The 13,492-nt window shown below is 41.9% G+C and overlaps 1 protein-coding gene and 1 long non-coding RNA gene across 3 annotated transcripts in view; one reads left to right on the top strand and one right to left on the bottom strand.

The window, feature by feature from the left end:
- Positions 1-470: 470 nt before the first annotated feature.
- On the bottom strand, positions 471-13,453 carry NUP50 (nucleoporin 50). 2 transcript variants are annotated; one of them, XM_048300640.1, is made up of 8 exons: positions 13,212-13,453; positions 10,545-10,623; positions 9,349-9,432; positions 6,161-6,356; positions 3,999-4,658; positions 2,695-2,773; positions 1,539-1,657; positions 471-852 (listed from the first exon to the last, which is right to left on the bottom strand). In XM_048300640.1, the coding sequence occupies exons 2-8, from the start codon at positions 10,611-10,613 to the stop codon at positions 650-652; spliced, it is 1,410 nt and encodes a 469-aa protein (XP_048156597.1). In that variant the 5' UTR covers positions 10,614-10,623; positions 13,212-13,453; the 3' UTR covers positions 471-649. The 2 variants fall into 2 exon arrangements, with proteins under 2 accessions (XP_048156597.1, XP_048156596.1); XM_048300639.1 differs by lacking the exon at positions 13,212-13,453 and adding an exon at positions 12,754-12,928.
- LOC125324593 overlaps positions 12,952-13,492 on the top strand; it is a 17,326-nt gene continuing 16,785 nt past the window's right edge. Inside the window, exon 1 of the long non-coding RNA XR_007203045.1 lies at positions 12,952-13,096. This is a non-coding gene — a long non-coding RNA (uncharacterized LOC125324593). The remainder of the gene's footprint in view (positions 13,097-13,492) is intronic.

The raw sequence follows: 13,492 nt of genomic DNA, 5'->3' as shown, positions 1-13,492 counted from the left end.
TTGTTGCTACAGTAAGAACAGAACTGACAGTTCCTCTCTCGGAACCACTACTGTCAACAAGACTACCCAAGCAAATTCTCTTTTAAATATCTGCAGTTTCTGAGTCCTGAAAGCACGTGGGTCTGCAAGGGTACAGACACAGCACAATGTAGATCATTACTGGTGGGGTGCAGTATTGTCACCGAGTCTGAAAAGTCAGTCTCACCAGAATACAACAGACCAATTAAAAATCTGCAGTCTAGAAACAGTTTCAACAGGTAAACTTGAACATCCTCCCTTCTCAAAAGAGGAGGTGGTTGCATTGTATTGCATTGTCCGTGAGGAAGCTCTGGTACCATGGTTTTGTACTTGGATTTCTGTCCATTTGGTCGACTGGTGCTAAAAGCATATGCTTGGATTTACATCCATGTGCTTTATCCAGAAGAGGTCCTGCATTTAGATACTGAAAATGAGGGAGCACAGTCCAACACTTGAGTTCTATTAAAGCTTTTATTAGCTAGTTTAGCTTTTCCTCACATCATTTTTCCAGAATTCCTATAACAGTTCTTAATATCAGAGTAAAGAATTAAATGTTCAAGTGAAGTTAGGGGGAAAAAAAAGAGCAGCAGCAGTTTGGCAATAATTCCTCAAATTATGGACTGCAACTCATTTAAGCCTCCTTTTTCTCCAGTAAGATTTTGTGCAATTCATCTGCATCCTCACTTGTTTTCACCCTTATTAGCATAGTGACAGGAACAGCTGGATTCTTCTCATCAATCGGTGGATTAGGAACACAAACTATAAGAACATTGTTTTTTCCAGTTCTTGTACATGGCATCTTAGGTGGAATTAGAACATTCAACAGTATATTTCCTGCATATGAGGAGGGGAAAAAATTACAATTAGTCATTTTCTAGCTTTTACTGCAATACAGTGTTAGTATAGGTACTAACTAGAGATTTAGGGTGGTGTTTGGAAGGAAGGCAATTCAGAAACATCGTGTATGTTGGTCTTCTTCCCATAGCATCCGTTCATGGCCATTGTTCTCAGATTTCTTTCCTCACTAGAAATGAGAAAATCTCTGCAAATACTGCATCCTTCTTTTTTAAATGGAGGAAACTGAATATCAAATGATAGTAGGGACACACAGGAGAAAGGGAAGGGGACAAGGGAGAAGCAGCAAATGAGGAATCCAGTCACAGTGCTTAGTTTATGCCAAGTTACTCATTCTGACCACCAGACGCAGTTCATATGCAAAGCAAAATGTTCTGATACAGACAGACATGTTAACCTGGACGAACCAGGGTAAAACAGGTACTTTGTATCCCCAAACATACACCACAACCTTTACTTCTTGCACTGCTTCATGTGCTCTCTTTTGTAATGCTCACTAGAGGCATCCAAGTGTTTGTCAGTATTCTAAACTATTCAGGAAAAAAAAACCTAGAAAGGTTTTCACTAATTGTGTCTGTTAATGCTGTGTAAAAAAGACAGAAAAATCCTAATGCTTAGCAAGGAATTTTGACATCAAGACTTGTTACTGGGAGAAATGTACTTACCTAAATTGGTGTCGGCTCGTACTAAGAGTTGAGTTTTTTCATTTCCTGCTGGTTTTAAGTGTAATGTTCCTACGCCTTTTTCTTTAAATTCATTATCCTTTTTGTAGAACAGTTTGCACCTGTGGAGAAAAAAATAAAACAAATCCAAAATCCTTGTTTGTGCAGCCATGTAGAGATGAAATACAAAGATATCTTCCAAATACAGGTATCCATCTGACTCACAGTAACAATAATCAGGAGTTAACATGCTGTGAGTAACATAAATCTTTATTATTCTTGACCTTGTTTCATGTGCTAATGGACAGCACTGGCAGTTCAAAGAGAAAGTGAATTATTTCTTTCAGTATTGAAATGATAAATGCATTACTTTCAGGGAAAAGTAAAAGGCACAGCAACCTGTACTCAGGGTCTGTGAGGAGCAATAAATGTAGGCTACTTTTAAAAAACACTAATTAGAAAGCCAGAAGAATTTGCTGTATCATTCTGAAGTTGTAATAGGACTTTAATGTACAATTTATAAACATTTTTGAAGTGAAGCTCTAACTGAAGCTCTAACCTAATGCCATTTTAATAAAGTAGCACACACTTTCTTTCAGATAAAGCTAATGGCTTTTTGTAGCAGGACAAGTTCTGTGCTGAGTGTCAAGCAGACATGCAATTACTTGGACTACTGAACATGATTAGAAAAACTGCTTCTAGTAGAGCTAGTTTCATTTTGAGCTTAAAAGCGCAACTTGTTCACTGCTTTATATAATAATAATAATAATCAGCATTTTCCAACGGAAGAGTCTTATTTTAGGCTATGCATATCTATCTGATGGATTTTCCAGCAGTACAGTACATGATTTTTGTGGTACAGGCCCTGCAATTTAACTGTACAAAACCTGATGCAGGCAGAAACATCTTCAGTTGTAAAAAAGCTGATCACATGTACAACACAAACTATTAGAGTTGTGTACAAGATACAGAAGAATTTTAGTAAGATCTTACACATCCCTGCCTATAATTAAGTTTTTTTAGGAGTTCATATTCTGTGTGGACTCCTAACAAGTTTATTAATTAGGAAGTCACAAACGTATCATTAATTATGCACTGCAGTGGTGAAGAATAGCAATATGCAGGTATTAATTTTATTTTCCAAGTTAAAGTCACCTACTTCTTTGAGTAGAAAGCATCATCTTCTTTTATTTCATTAACAATGACTTTTGGTGGCTCTTCTTCCTCCTCTTCCCCTCCTTTACAGAAAAAGTTTTAATATGTTAATGTTGTGAGCACAGATTTTGGTACTGTATTAGAAGTCCCTTATGCCCACCATGGTTGACACGGACACATGTGGCCAGTCAGTGACAGCCAGAACACCTTTCAGTCCACATGAACTCTGCAGCAGCTTCAGCTACAGAAAAAAAGTGTTACTTGCTTTTCATTCAGCTCTTAAAGCAACTTCATCCTCACCTTCAGTTTATATGTGATGAAAATACCCAATCCATACCAAACAATCAAGCCCCAAAAATATAAAGCTTAGTAAGTCAAAACCTCCTGTTTGAACAGAAACAGTTTTCACATTTCAAATATGCTCCACAAATGGGTTCAAGTAAAGCACAATAAATACTTCCAAGAGCCAAGTTTACTTTGGGGGAAGGGAATTAAGTTGCAGAATGACAGACAAGAGAGAGTGGCAGATTATGCCTTTCCAGCCCCTCAGCTACTGGGATTTCTATCAGCCTACTGTAACCAGCACAGGTAAAGAGCAGAGTAAAGCTGCCAGGTACTATGTAACTTTGTTTGCTTTACAATCTATTCAGTCAAATGGACTAAATTGTTCTGTTTCTCATGCTTTTTACTGCAGGGATCTCTTGATAAACCTACTAGGAAAAGCAGTAGGATTGAGAAGTCCAGCCGGCTCAAAGATTGAACACACCAGCTGCTTTAAATTTCATCAGTTCAAATCCTGTCCTCAGAAAAAGGATTATATTATATATTACATTACAGAATGTATAAATCTGACAGAAATATGTAAGTCTTGAAAAGCACATACTTTTGGTGTTGCTTACATAAGGCTGGGATCTCCAGTTAGGAGTATAATTCTGCACTTTCAAATTCAAGAATAATGATGATCACAGAATATAGAATTTCCTGAGCTGGAAGGGACCCACCAGGATCATTGAGTCCAGCTCCTGATCCTACACAGACACCCCAACAATCCCACCCTGTGTCTGAGAGCGTTGTCCAAACGTTCCTGGAGCTCTGGCAGCCTTGGGGCCATTCCCAGGGGAGCCTGTTCAGTGCCCCAGCACCCTCTAGGGGAAGAACCTTTCCCTGATAACCAACCCAAACTTCCTCTGACACTACACCAGGCCATGATCATGATCAATGCAATATTGCATTTTTATAGTATTCTTAAGTCACATACACTCACAGCTGACCATTAAAATAACTACAATAGAAATACATAGAATTTACCTTTGTCATCACTATTGCCACTATCTGTCTGAGCTTCCAATAAACTGGTGGATGCTGCAGTGACAGACTTAGCCTGGTTTGCGTCTTTTCCAAACAAACCTGAATTCCCAGGAGACAATGAGAAACTACTAAGTGTTCCTGAACCAAGGGAACCCAAAACAGAACTGTCAACACTCTTGCCAAAATTAAACGAGACAGTTGACGTAGCTCCTAACGATGGGTCTCTTTTTTCTGATGCAGATTCAGGTTTTTTGTCTGAGGTATCCTCAGTTTTGTTGTTTAACAAAAATGTGGAGCCTTGCTGGAGCTTTGAACTCCCAAACGCAGGAACAGCCCGTGGGCCAGGGGTCTTGCTGCTTTCATTCTCAGAGCCACTGTCACTGCTGCCTCCATGCTGCTGCTCAATGCTTGCCAAATACTGCTCGTAGTCCCTGAAGATGGGGGTCAGGTCGCACAGGGGGTTGGTGTTAACATGCTTCACTATCCAGTCACACACGGAGCGGTTGAGAGCAGCCAGCTGTTTGTGGTAGGTGCCGGAGCCATGTGCCACACTCAAGGTGCTGCCAGATGAGCAGGGCTGGCTGCCACCATTGGCTCTTGGGCTCACAGCCTTTTTCTCAGCAAACACAGCAGCAGTGGGACCATTTGACATTGGGGATCCTGTTACAAGAAAAATCACAGAATTACAGAATATCCTGAGCTGGAAGGGACCCACACGGATCATCGAGTCCAGCTCCTGGCCCTGCACACACACCCCAACAATCCCACCCTCTGCCTGAGAGTGTTGTCCAAACGATCCCAGAGCTCTGGCAGCCTTGGGGCTGTGACCATTCCCAGGGGAGCCTGTTCAGAGCCTGAGCACCCTCTGGGGAAAGAACTTTCTCCTGATATCCAACTTAATACGTTTGGTTAATAAGCTCTGATTTTAAAAAATAACACAACAAAACAATACAGATGCTTTGCTGACCTAGTAAGAAATGTGGCTTAGAACCTTCTTTTTTCCCCAGAAAGCACAGCTCTCTTAAAAGTCTAACTTACATGCTCAATATTTCTTAATCAAATCACTTATCCTTACTCAGCTGAGCTTCTTCTTTTGGGTCACCACACTGTGCCCCAGGTACTGCCATGCCAGTGAGCAGACCCAAGTTTTAAGCTTAGACGAGTAAGTTAGGGATAGACAAAGTAGATGGAGGACACTGGTGTATAAAAAAAAAAATCCAAAGACATCTTGTACAGAACATCAAAAAAATACATGTTTTATATATTGCCAAAACCTTCAAAATCTTACAAAAATCTTACAACTTTAGCAAGTTATAACACTTATTAAATCAAAATACTCAACTTATCTCTTTCCATTTGGGCTTTAAACCACCCTGAGTGCACTAGCCCATGATTTTACATGCTTTTGAGCACTTCCATATAAAAAAACCTAAGAAGCAAACTGGAAAAAGTCTCATTGAATATATTTCTTAACATAAATTAAGTTTCCCTTAATTTATTCAAGCTCACTGAAATCTCAGTTACTCTAAACTTCAAACTCCACCATTTCTATTCTACGGCATGGTGACTCCAAAATTCTGTGGTGGCAGGGTTAACATCTCTGCATCTCCAACACAAAGGGACAGAACTAATATTTCTCAGGGAATTCCAAAGCATGAGAGCTCAACTTGCCAAAGTATTTCAAATGCTTAAAATGTAGGTATAACTGTAACAGATAAGATTCTAGTAAGACTGTCTGCAACATCAGATGTACAAGGAAAAAAGATGAAGACTTTAGCTATGCAGCATGTATTTTTTACTGAAATTCAAAGAACTGGGACAACTATTTAACTGGAACATGTTACCAGATGCTTTACACCTTTTGCAGATTGCCTTATGCCAGCGCCTTCCGTTTCCATCTGTGCCTACAAAACTTTTACCTCCAGTATTAGAAATATGAATTTAGCTGCCACCTCTTTAAACTGCATGCATTTGAAAACTTGTCCCTCCAGCACTGTAAAATCTTCTTAAGAAATCTTACAAAGAGGTCTGAAGTCTCAAAACCTTAAAACACAACTACAGGATGGTCTAAATGTGTTTTTTTCCCTACTAAAATAACCCTACAGATTTTATGACTGAAGGTCATGAAGGTTGATAAATATGTATGCTTATTTAAAACTTACCAAATGCTGATTGTGTTTCGGAGGCACCCTTCAAACTGCTGAAAGGAGGAGTACCAGAGACACTACTGCTTCCATTAGATAGCCCTTCTAAAGGCTTTATTCCTGCACCATTCCCGAATCCACTGAAGCCACCTCCGCCTTTTCCAGAAGGCAATATAAAGCCTTTAAACCCTTTAAAAGCTCCTCCACTTTCAGACTGGGCAGAGAAAAGAAGAGAGACAACCAGTTACATACATCATCTCCACACTAATCCTATCCCCACTTACTATTCCTGATATCCTCAGTTTATTTTTCCCCAGTTCAGCATGTCATTCCATGCATTAGTGTGTCAGCTATGCAAACAAAATTAACGGCTTCCTTATGACACACACTGCTACTGTTCTTAAAAGACTCAGATGTTTGGTATGAAAATAAACTGGGTCTAGGATGTGGATACATGGAAGTTGTTCAGAGCTGTGGACGTGTTTGACTACTTATTAGACATTCACAGCGTCTTGTTTTCTTTAAATAATTACACAGGAATTTCAGGTTTATTTTCAACAACTTTTAGCATTTACAATGGCAATCAAGAGCCCAATACTTCAATCCACTCATTACTCTGGAGTCACCTATGAAACCTCTGTGATTTACCCAAAATATTCCAATGTGACTGATGGAAGATGCAAAGACAGACTGTACTTGATCACAAAATATCTATCTCTGCAGCCTTTTCATTACCCAGTTCTGACCACTGTCTTTGCAACAATATTATTTCATGGTATAGTTTCTTACATGTTTCTAAAAGACAAAGTCTGATTAACATGCAAATAAAGCACTGCTGTGGAGGGCTGGGAGCCCTTGGCATGAGAGCCCTCTGCACTCCCTTGGAGCAGAGAGGCTTGAGGGCAAGACAACCTTCCCCAGAGATAAGCAACCTGCCTCCCGGTCATGGTGAGAAAGTGAACCACCCCTGGCATGTCTTGTTTCTCTATGGTAATAGCCTGTACCCAGTTGGCTAGCTGGTTTCTACCCCAACCCCTGCCTTTCCCATAAAAGCCCCGTTTCTGCCCCTCAACAGGGAGTTCTTGTCCCTGGCCTCCCCTTCACAGGGGCTGCTGGACAATAAAAGCCACCTCTGTGGAACTGCTATACGAGGCTCCTGTCTCTCTGTTCCCAAGTTCGCCTTGGGTAATTTCACAACGAGCTGAATCACAAGAGCTGAAATCACTTGTAGCTGAGAAATCACTACACTTGGTGAAATCACTTGCTGCCCAGGGAAGCCAGAGACCACTCCTGGAAGAGTTGTTCCTTGCAGGACACTCTTTCTAGGAAGGTCGTGACACACCAGGTTGTCTACCCTCGTCTCTCCCAAATAGCAACACACTGCCCACTTCTAGGTCTTTGGAGGTAATGAACTTTTACTACTGGAACTGAACTTTCAGTTTCTCTGGAAAACCATCAGAGGAGAACTGCTTCCAAGTTTCATCTGCTTTTGCCACTGAAGAAATGGCAAAGCTTGTCAATTTTAGCTGTATTCCAGTGTGTGACCTTGTGGGTATGGGTCTTTTTGCTTCCTTTTGTGCAGTCTTTTCCAGTGCAGTCCTCTGCTCCTCATTACTAGGCAGGCATTTTTATTCTGTGTCTCTCTGGTCAGTCCCACCTCTCTCTCTGGACATTCCAGTTAAACTGCAGTCTTTTTCACTGCAGCACTCTGCCTGCTCCATGTGGGAACATCAGTTAGTTTCAAGTTCACGTTTTTGTAACTATTTCACAGGTTTCTTATGCAACCTCAGCTGTCCTGTCATCTCTTCTGCATTTTAGACTTTGTCCAGCCTGTTGTCCTGGTTTTAGCTGGGATAGGGTTTAATTTTCTCCCTAGTAGCTGGTACAGTGGTGTGGTTTGGATTCAGGGTGAGAAGAATGTTGATAACACAAGGATGTTTTACTTGGTGCTGAGCAGGGCTCACTGCAATCAAGGACTTCTCAGTGTCTCATGCTCTGCCAGTGAGCAGGACACAAGGAGCTGAGAAGGAGCATGACCAGGACACTGACCTGAACTAGCCAAAGGGATATTCCATAACACAGAATGTCATGGCCAGCACAGAAACTGGGAGGGGAGGAGCGTGGGTTGGCTGGGAGCAGCTGATCACTGCTTGGGGATGGGCTGAGGTCAGTGGGTAGTGGGCAACTGTCCTGTGCATCACTGATTCTTCTTGGGGTATATTTCTTTCTCTTTTTGTTGGTTCCCTTATCATCATCATCATTATATTTCAATCATTAAACTGTTCTTACCTCAACCCAGGGTTTTTATCCTTTTTTCCGATTTGCCTCCTCATCCCGCTAGGAGGAAGAGTGAGTGAGGGGCTGCATGGTCCTTAGTTGTCAGCTGGGGTTGAAGTACACCAGGCCCTTCTACCAGCTCTAACAGCCTCCTCCCAGTCTCCTGACTATTTCTACAACCATTTCTACAACACATCTGGTCCTCTTTCTCATACTGTTCTGTTTTTCCTATTCCATTTGCCCCTGAATGTCTCCTTCTCAAGTTGTAGTTTATGTCTTGCATCACTTCTTTCCAGTACAATCCTTTATTTAACTGTATCCTCTACCACATTTGTGGCTAAAACTACTCAAAGCATTAGTGGGCTAAGGCAGCTTCCTCATTTACAGTGCTTGGACTGCAGAAGGAAAATCAAAAGCATAGAAGACTGTCTAGCTCTTAACTGTGCCTAGTCCCATCCAAACCTAAAGCAATCTATGTAACAGGTAAAACTCCAGGGCTATTTCTAACATGATGCATGTCCTGTTCAAAGGATGTCTATACAAATACAGCTTCTGAGACATCCTCCAGCCCTCCAGTATGGATAACCAGTAACTTTGCATTTCCATACTTCCATCTCTGTAAAAAAATGGAAGTAGTAAAAATGCTGTTTTACCCATTTGTAAACAAAACTGTGTCCGAACTGCTCTTTATTTTTACTTCAAAAATATGCAAGAACACCCTCCTCACCCAGTCAAACTTTTATCCTTTTTTTGCTTTAGCCTTATTCTTGGCATGGTACAGTACAGCCAAAGTTCATGTGCACATCTGAGCTAGTGAGTTGAAATGATATTCAGCATCACTACAAACCTAAGTAAGTAAAATCCTGAGCATGATGTTGTATTTTGTAACTGAGTAAATCTCCAGCACTCATGTTCAGTGACTACATTACCTCTGACCCAATGTTTCGGCGCTTTGCTTTTTTAATAGCTCTGTTCTTCAGGACCTCTTCACTTGCCACAGAGAATGTTCCCACCTTTAAGAGGAAGTTATGGAATCATTACTAGAATTCTCAAAATGCACAACATGAAGGGACAGCCAAGATCAGGTTTTGAACACAACTCTAACACTGCTCCCAAACAAACAAGGGAAGAAGTTAAAAACCAACCCACCCCAAAAATATAGCACCATCTATTAGCTTGCCAGTGACCTGAATGTGAGTTGATACTTGGAAAACTCTTTCTTGTTCTGCAATATATTTCTCTTTGTGCTATCTCCATTTTATTACAACAAATAATGTAAGTTTTGCTTTGCTTTTTTTAAACACAGCTCTAAGCTCTCTCTGCCAAAGGGAATCTGCCAGTAATCCACAGTTTGGAGCAGATATATGGAGATGTAGGCTCTAAGGAAACCTCCTGCAGCCTGCTGTAGTTCAAACTTAGCAAAGGCAGCTTATGGCTCAGTAGGAGCTAATGGCTCCCTGAAACAAATAAGGAAATTAAGTTTTCTTATACTCAAATTCCTGAAAGAGTCAGTTTTGTCTCCTACATTTACAGGCCTAAGCATTTAACACTTTCATTCGGACAAAAACTAAACCAGTTTGTTTAAACATGAGCCATAAGGAAGTGTGAGACATTAAAGGTGAAAATCTCTTCTTACAATCAGGTTAAACATACCACTTGAGCTATTTGCCTAATTCCTCTGGCTGTGTGGGGGCATTCAGCTAAAATTAACATAGTTCTGAAATTAACTATTACTGACCCTCCAAAAAAATACTGGAGGCATGAAGAGCATTTATCTCCAAAAATCAAACCTGGTTTTCCTGTCAATTAAATAAATTCCTATCACACATTTGAAGAGTCCAAAAGCATTTTAACAAACCTGAGGTTCCCTCTAGAAACATGAAGTTCCTTTCTCCAGAACCACGGATGTAATTTTTACTCTTAAAAGCTGCTTTGCCATATGGTCTGCAAAACTGCAAGTTTTATAAAAAAATTTTTTTAAAAATTCACTTCTATAAAATTATCTCTAATTGCTACACTTTTCACCAGTTTTAGTGTAGGTTTTACGAACAAGATACACAGCACATGTAAACAGCAACTCTACTACCTCCAGGGGTGTGTAGGGGGGAACTAATGCGTAGTTTACCTCTTCAGCTTCATCCTCCTGGTCCCAGTTTCGGTCAGTCAGTTCCTTCTCTGCAATTCTCTTTGCCATTTTCCCCCACCTAAGTGGAAGAAAAAAAAAAAATCCTAGAAAGAATTACACAGAAATTAAATTCTAAGCAGCAGTGATCTTCAATTTGTATTCTTAGAACAAAAAAACAGGAATTGCAGTTCTTGTAGAAGCAGGTCAAGACTGGAATGACAACTGAAAACCAAGTGTTGTGGCAAAAACAATCAGCAGCACTTGAGATTAAAGTTGTGGTGATCAGCCATATTCAATCTTAAATTAAAGCAACAACAGAAATGTGCAGTTCAGTTATGTGACAAGCTTCCTTCAGCAGCTGGAAAAATTCCTTTCAGAACCATAACTCATACACTCGCATTCTGAAGGGCTACAAAAACCCCAAAGCTGTGGCTGAAACATTCCGTATTCCACTCCACATTGCCACCTCAGGATACCCATGTAAGCAGCAAGAAAAAAGTAAATTGCTTTATAATGTCTAAAATAAATACTGATGAGGACCCAGTGAATCAATTGGGCAGAAAGCTTGATTAAGACTGAAGACAATGCTCTCCTTTAAAAAATGGGATTGGTAGGCCATTACTAATTTGAAATTTGAGAAAAATTACAAATAAATCAGATTGGTTTTCCTACAAAGGACACATAGGTCATACTATGGATTTTAGAGCAATTACTGTAAGCAGACAAATCATCATTTTGCTGTTTTTCTCTGTGATGTAAAGCAAAATCAGCTTTGGGGAAGTAATATCTGTAACAGTTCTGAGTCCCATTTTACTAAAGTACAACTTATCAGCTGTGTATAAAACCAAAGAAAAAAAACATGGTAGCTGGGTTCAATCTAAAAAACCTGGTAAGCAATCACACTACTGGAATTTTATGTGAAAAAAGAGGTTTTTTACTAACTATGGTCATATCTTCTGACACTAAATATGAAAACTTTCCAAAGGAAATATGTAGTTTCGTTGCAATTTAAATCTCAAGCAAGCACAAAAATTAAAACTCTTCCCAAAACCCCCTTGGGTTTGTGATTAAGACCTGCCCAGAAAAAAAGGAAAAAAAATCCAAAATAGCTGAATTTCAGAGCCTGAAATTGTAGCAATACATTGTTACAGAGTATCTTGTTTAGCCGTTGAAATGTTTTAGAACAGTAAATCCAGCAGCACAGCAGTCTTGGAAATCACACATCCAGGTCCTGAATTTTGTCTGACACACATCACAAATAAGGTCAGGTTACTAGAGCTTCTAAGTAGAGAGACAAAGATTGGCTTGTGTATACATATTTAAATACCCTAATCCACACTGTCCTGAAAGTAGACGTCCTTGCTTGATCCCTGGGAGACTATTTCAATCTAACCCATTGAAAAGCTAAAAAAGAAGTTATTTTAAAGTCACATTTATTTAAATAATTGTTTCATTACTTTATTTTTATACAGAATATATTATATTATGTAATACATTTTAATTTTAAACTTATAATAAATAAAAGTATTCTGTATATATATTCTGCATATATTAAACATATAATGTAGTATTATATTATTTAAATTTATTCGTTTTATTATTAAATTAAATATTTGAGTTATTTAAAGAGCACATTAACTACAAAGCCTGTCCCCCACCAAAAGAGGGAAAACCTTTTCAACCTGGGCTCCACGTTCGCTGCATCCACCTGTGTTTACACAGTTTCTCTACAAAAGCACTGTAGAGGATCTAGCACACATTAATCTAACATGAATCTAACCAGAGAACCTGATGTATATTCTATCCCGTGAAACAAGAACCAACACAAACCCACATCTGGTTGGTGTTCACAAACTTCTCGAAGTTTTAGGAACACAAGCTCTGAACAGGCTGAGATGGAAGTATTCTGAGAAACATATCAAAGAACCACAGAATATCCTGAGTTGGAAGGGACCCACCAGGATCACTGAGTCCAGCTCCTGGCCCTGCACAGACACCCCAACAATCCCACCCTGTGCATCCCTGAGAGCGGTGTCCAAATGCTCCTGGAGCTCTGGCAGCCTTGGGGCCGTGCCCATTCCCCGGGGAGCCTGTTCAGTGCCCCAGCACCCTCTGGGGGAAGAACCTTTTCCTGATATCCAGCCTAACTCTTGTTCGATTAACAAGCTCTTCTTGTTTAAAAATAACACAACATAGATGCTTTGCTGACATACAGAGATCCGCCCAGGAGCTTCACTGCCCTATTTAACGCAGCCGTTTGCGAGCGAGGCTTAGCTGGAGATTTGCATGGGGCAGCATCACCGGAATACCGAGGGGCCGGAGCCCCCGCGGTGCTGGAGGGAGCGGAGCCGGGTGCCGGGCCCCGGCGGTGTCGCCGCGGTTCCGGCGGGAGGAAGCGGAAGCCGGATGCTGCCGTGGCCACCCCGCGCCCCCGTGGAGCTGCTGTTCTGCTTTGACTCCCGGCTCCGCTCCCTCCGTTCCGGGGACGCCGCACGTTCCCCGCACACCTCACAGACCCCTCCGCGCGTTCCGAACCCTACGAACCTGCACCGGTGCGAGGCCCCCAAACCCCCGCCGCCGCCCCGCTCCCTCCATCCCCACCCCGCACCCCCGTGTGCGGGTCCCGCTCATGCCCGGTCACCCCTCCCACCCCCCAGCGGGACTCACCCGCTCGGGCGGGCAGTTCTCTCCCGCCGCGCTGCGGGGCCGACGCTGCGGCGGGCGGGAGGCGGGGTCTACTCGTAGGCTGCGCGGCCCCGGGGCGCACTCAGCATCCCCCGCTGTGCCCCCACAATCCCCGATGCCGCCCGGCCCGGCCGCCCCCGCTGTGTCCACGGGGGACGGGGCTCGGTGAGAGCCAAACCAGGAACGCCGCGTCCGCCGCCGCCGTCCCGCGCCTGCCCGCACCACGCGTGCGCCCGGCGGGGGCAGCGGGGCGGGGCCGGGAG

The sequence above is a fragment of the Corvus hawaiiensis genome, chromosome 4 (assembly GCF_020740725.1).
Source record: "Corvus hawaiiensis isolate bCorHaw1 chromosome 4, bCorHaw1.pri.cur, whole genome shotgun sequence".
NCBI lineage: Eukaryota > Metazoa > Chordata > Aves > Passeriformes > Corvidae > Corvus > Corvus hawaiiensis.
The sequence above is the reverse complement of the archived record's forward strand: the minus strand, read 5'-3'. Positions and strand labels throughout refer to the sequence as shown.

Excerpts from the sequence above, each read along its gene's own strand:
- NUP50 (XM_048300639.1), bottom strand. Across the intron at positions 4,659-6,160 it reads CGAAACACAATCAGCATTTG|GATCCCCAATGTCAAATGGT; the intron begins GTAAGTTTTAAA and ends TTCTTGTAACAG. Across the intron at positions 1,658-2,694 it reads GATGCTTTCTACTCAAAGAA|GTGCAAACTGTTCTACAAAA; the intron begins GTAGGTGACTTT and ends TTTTCTCCACAG.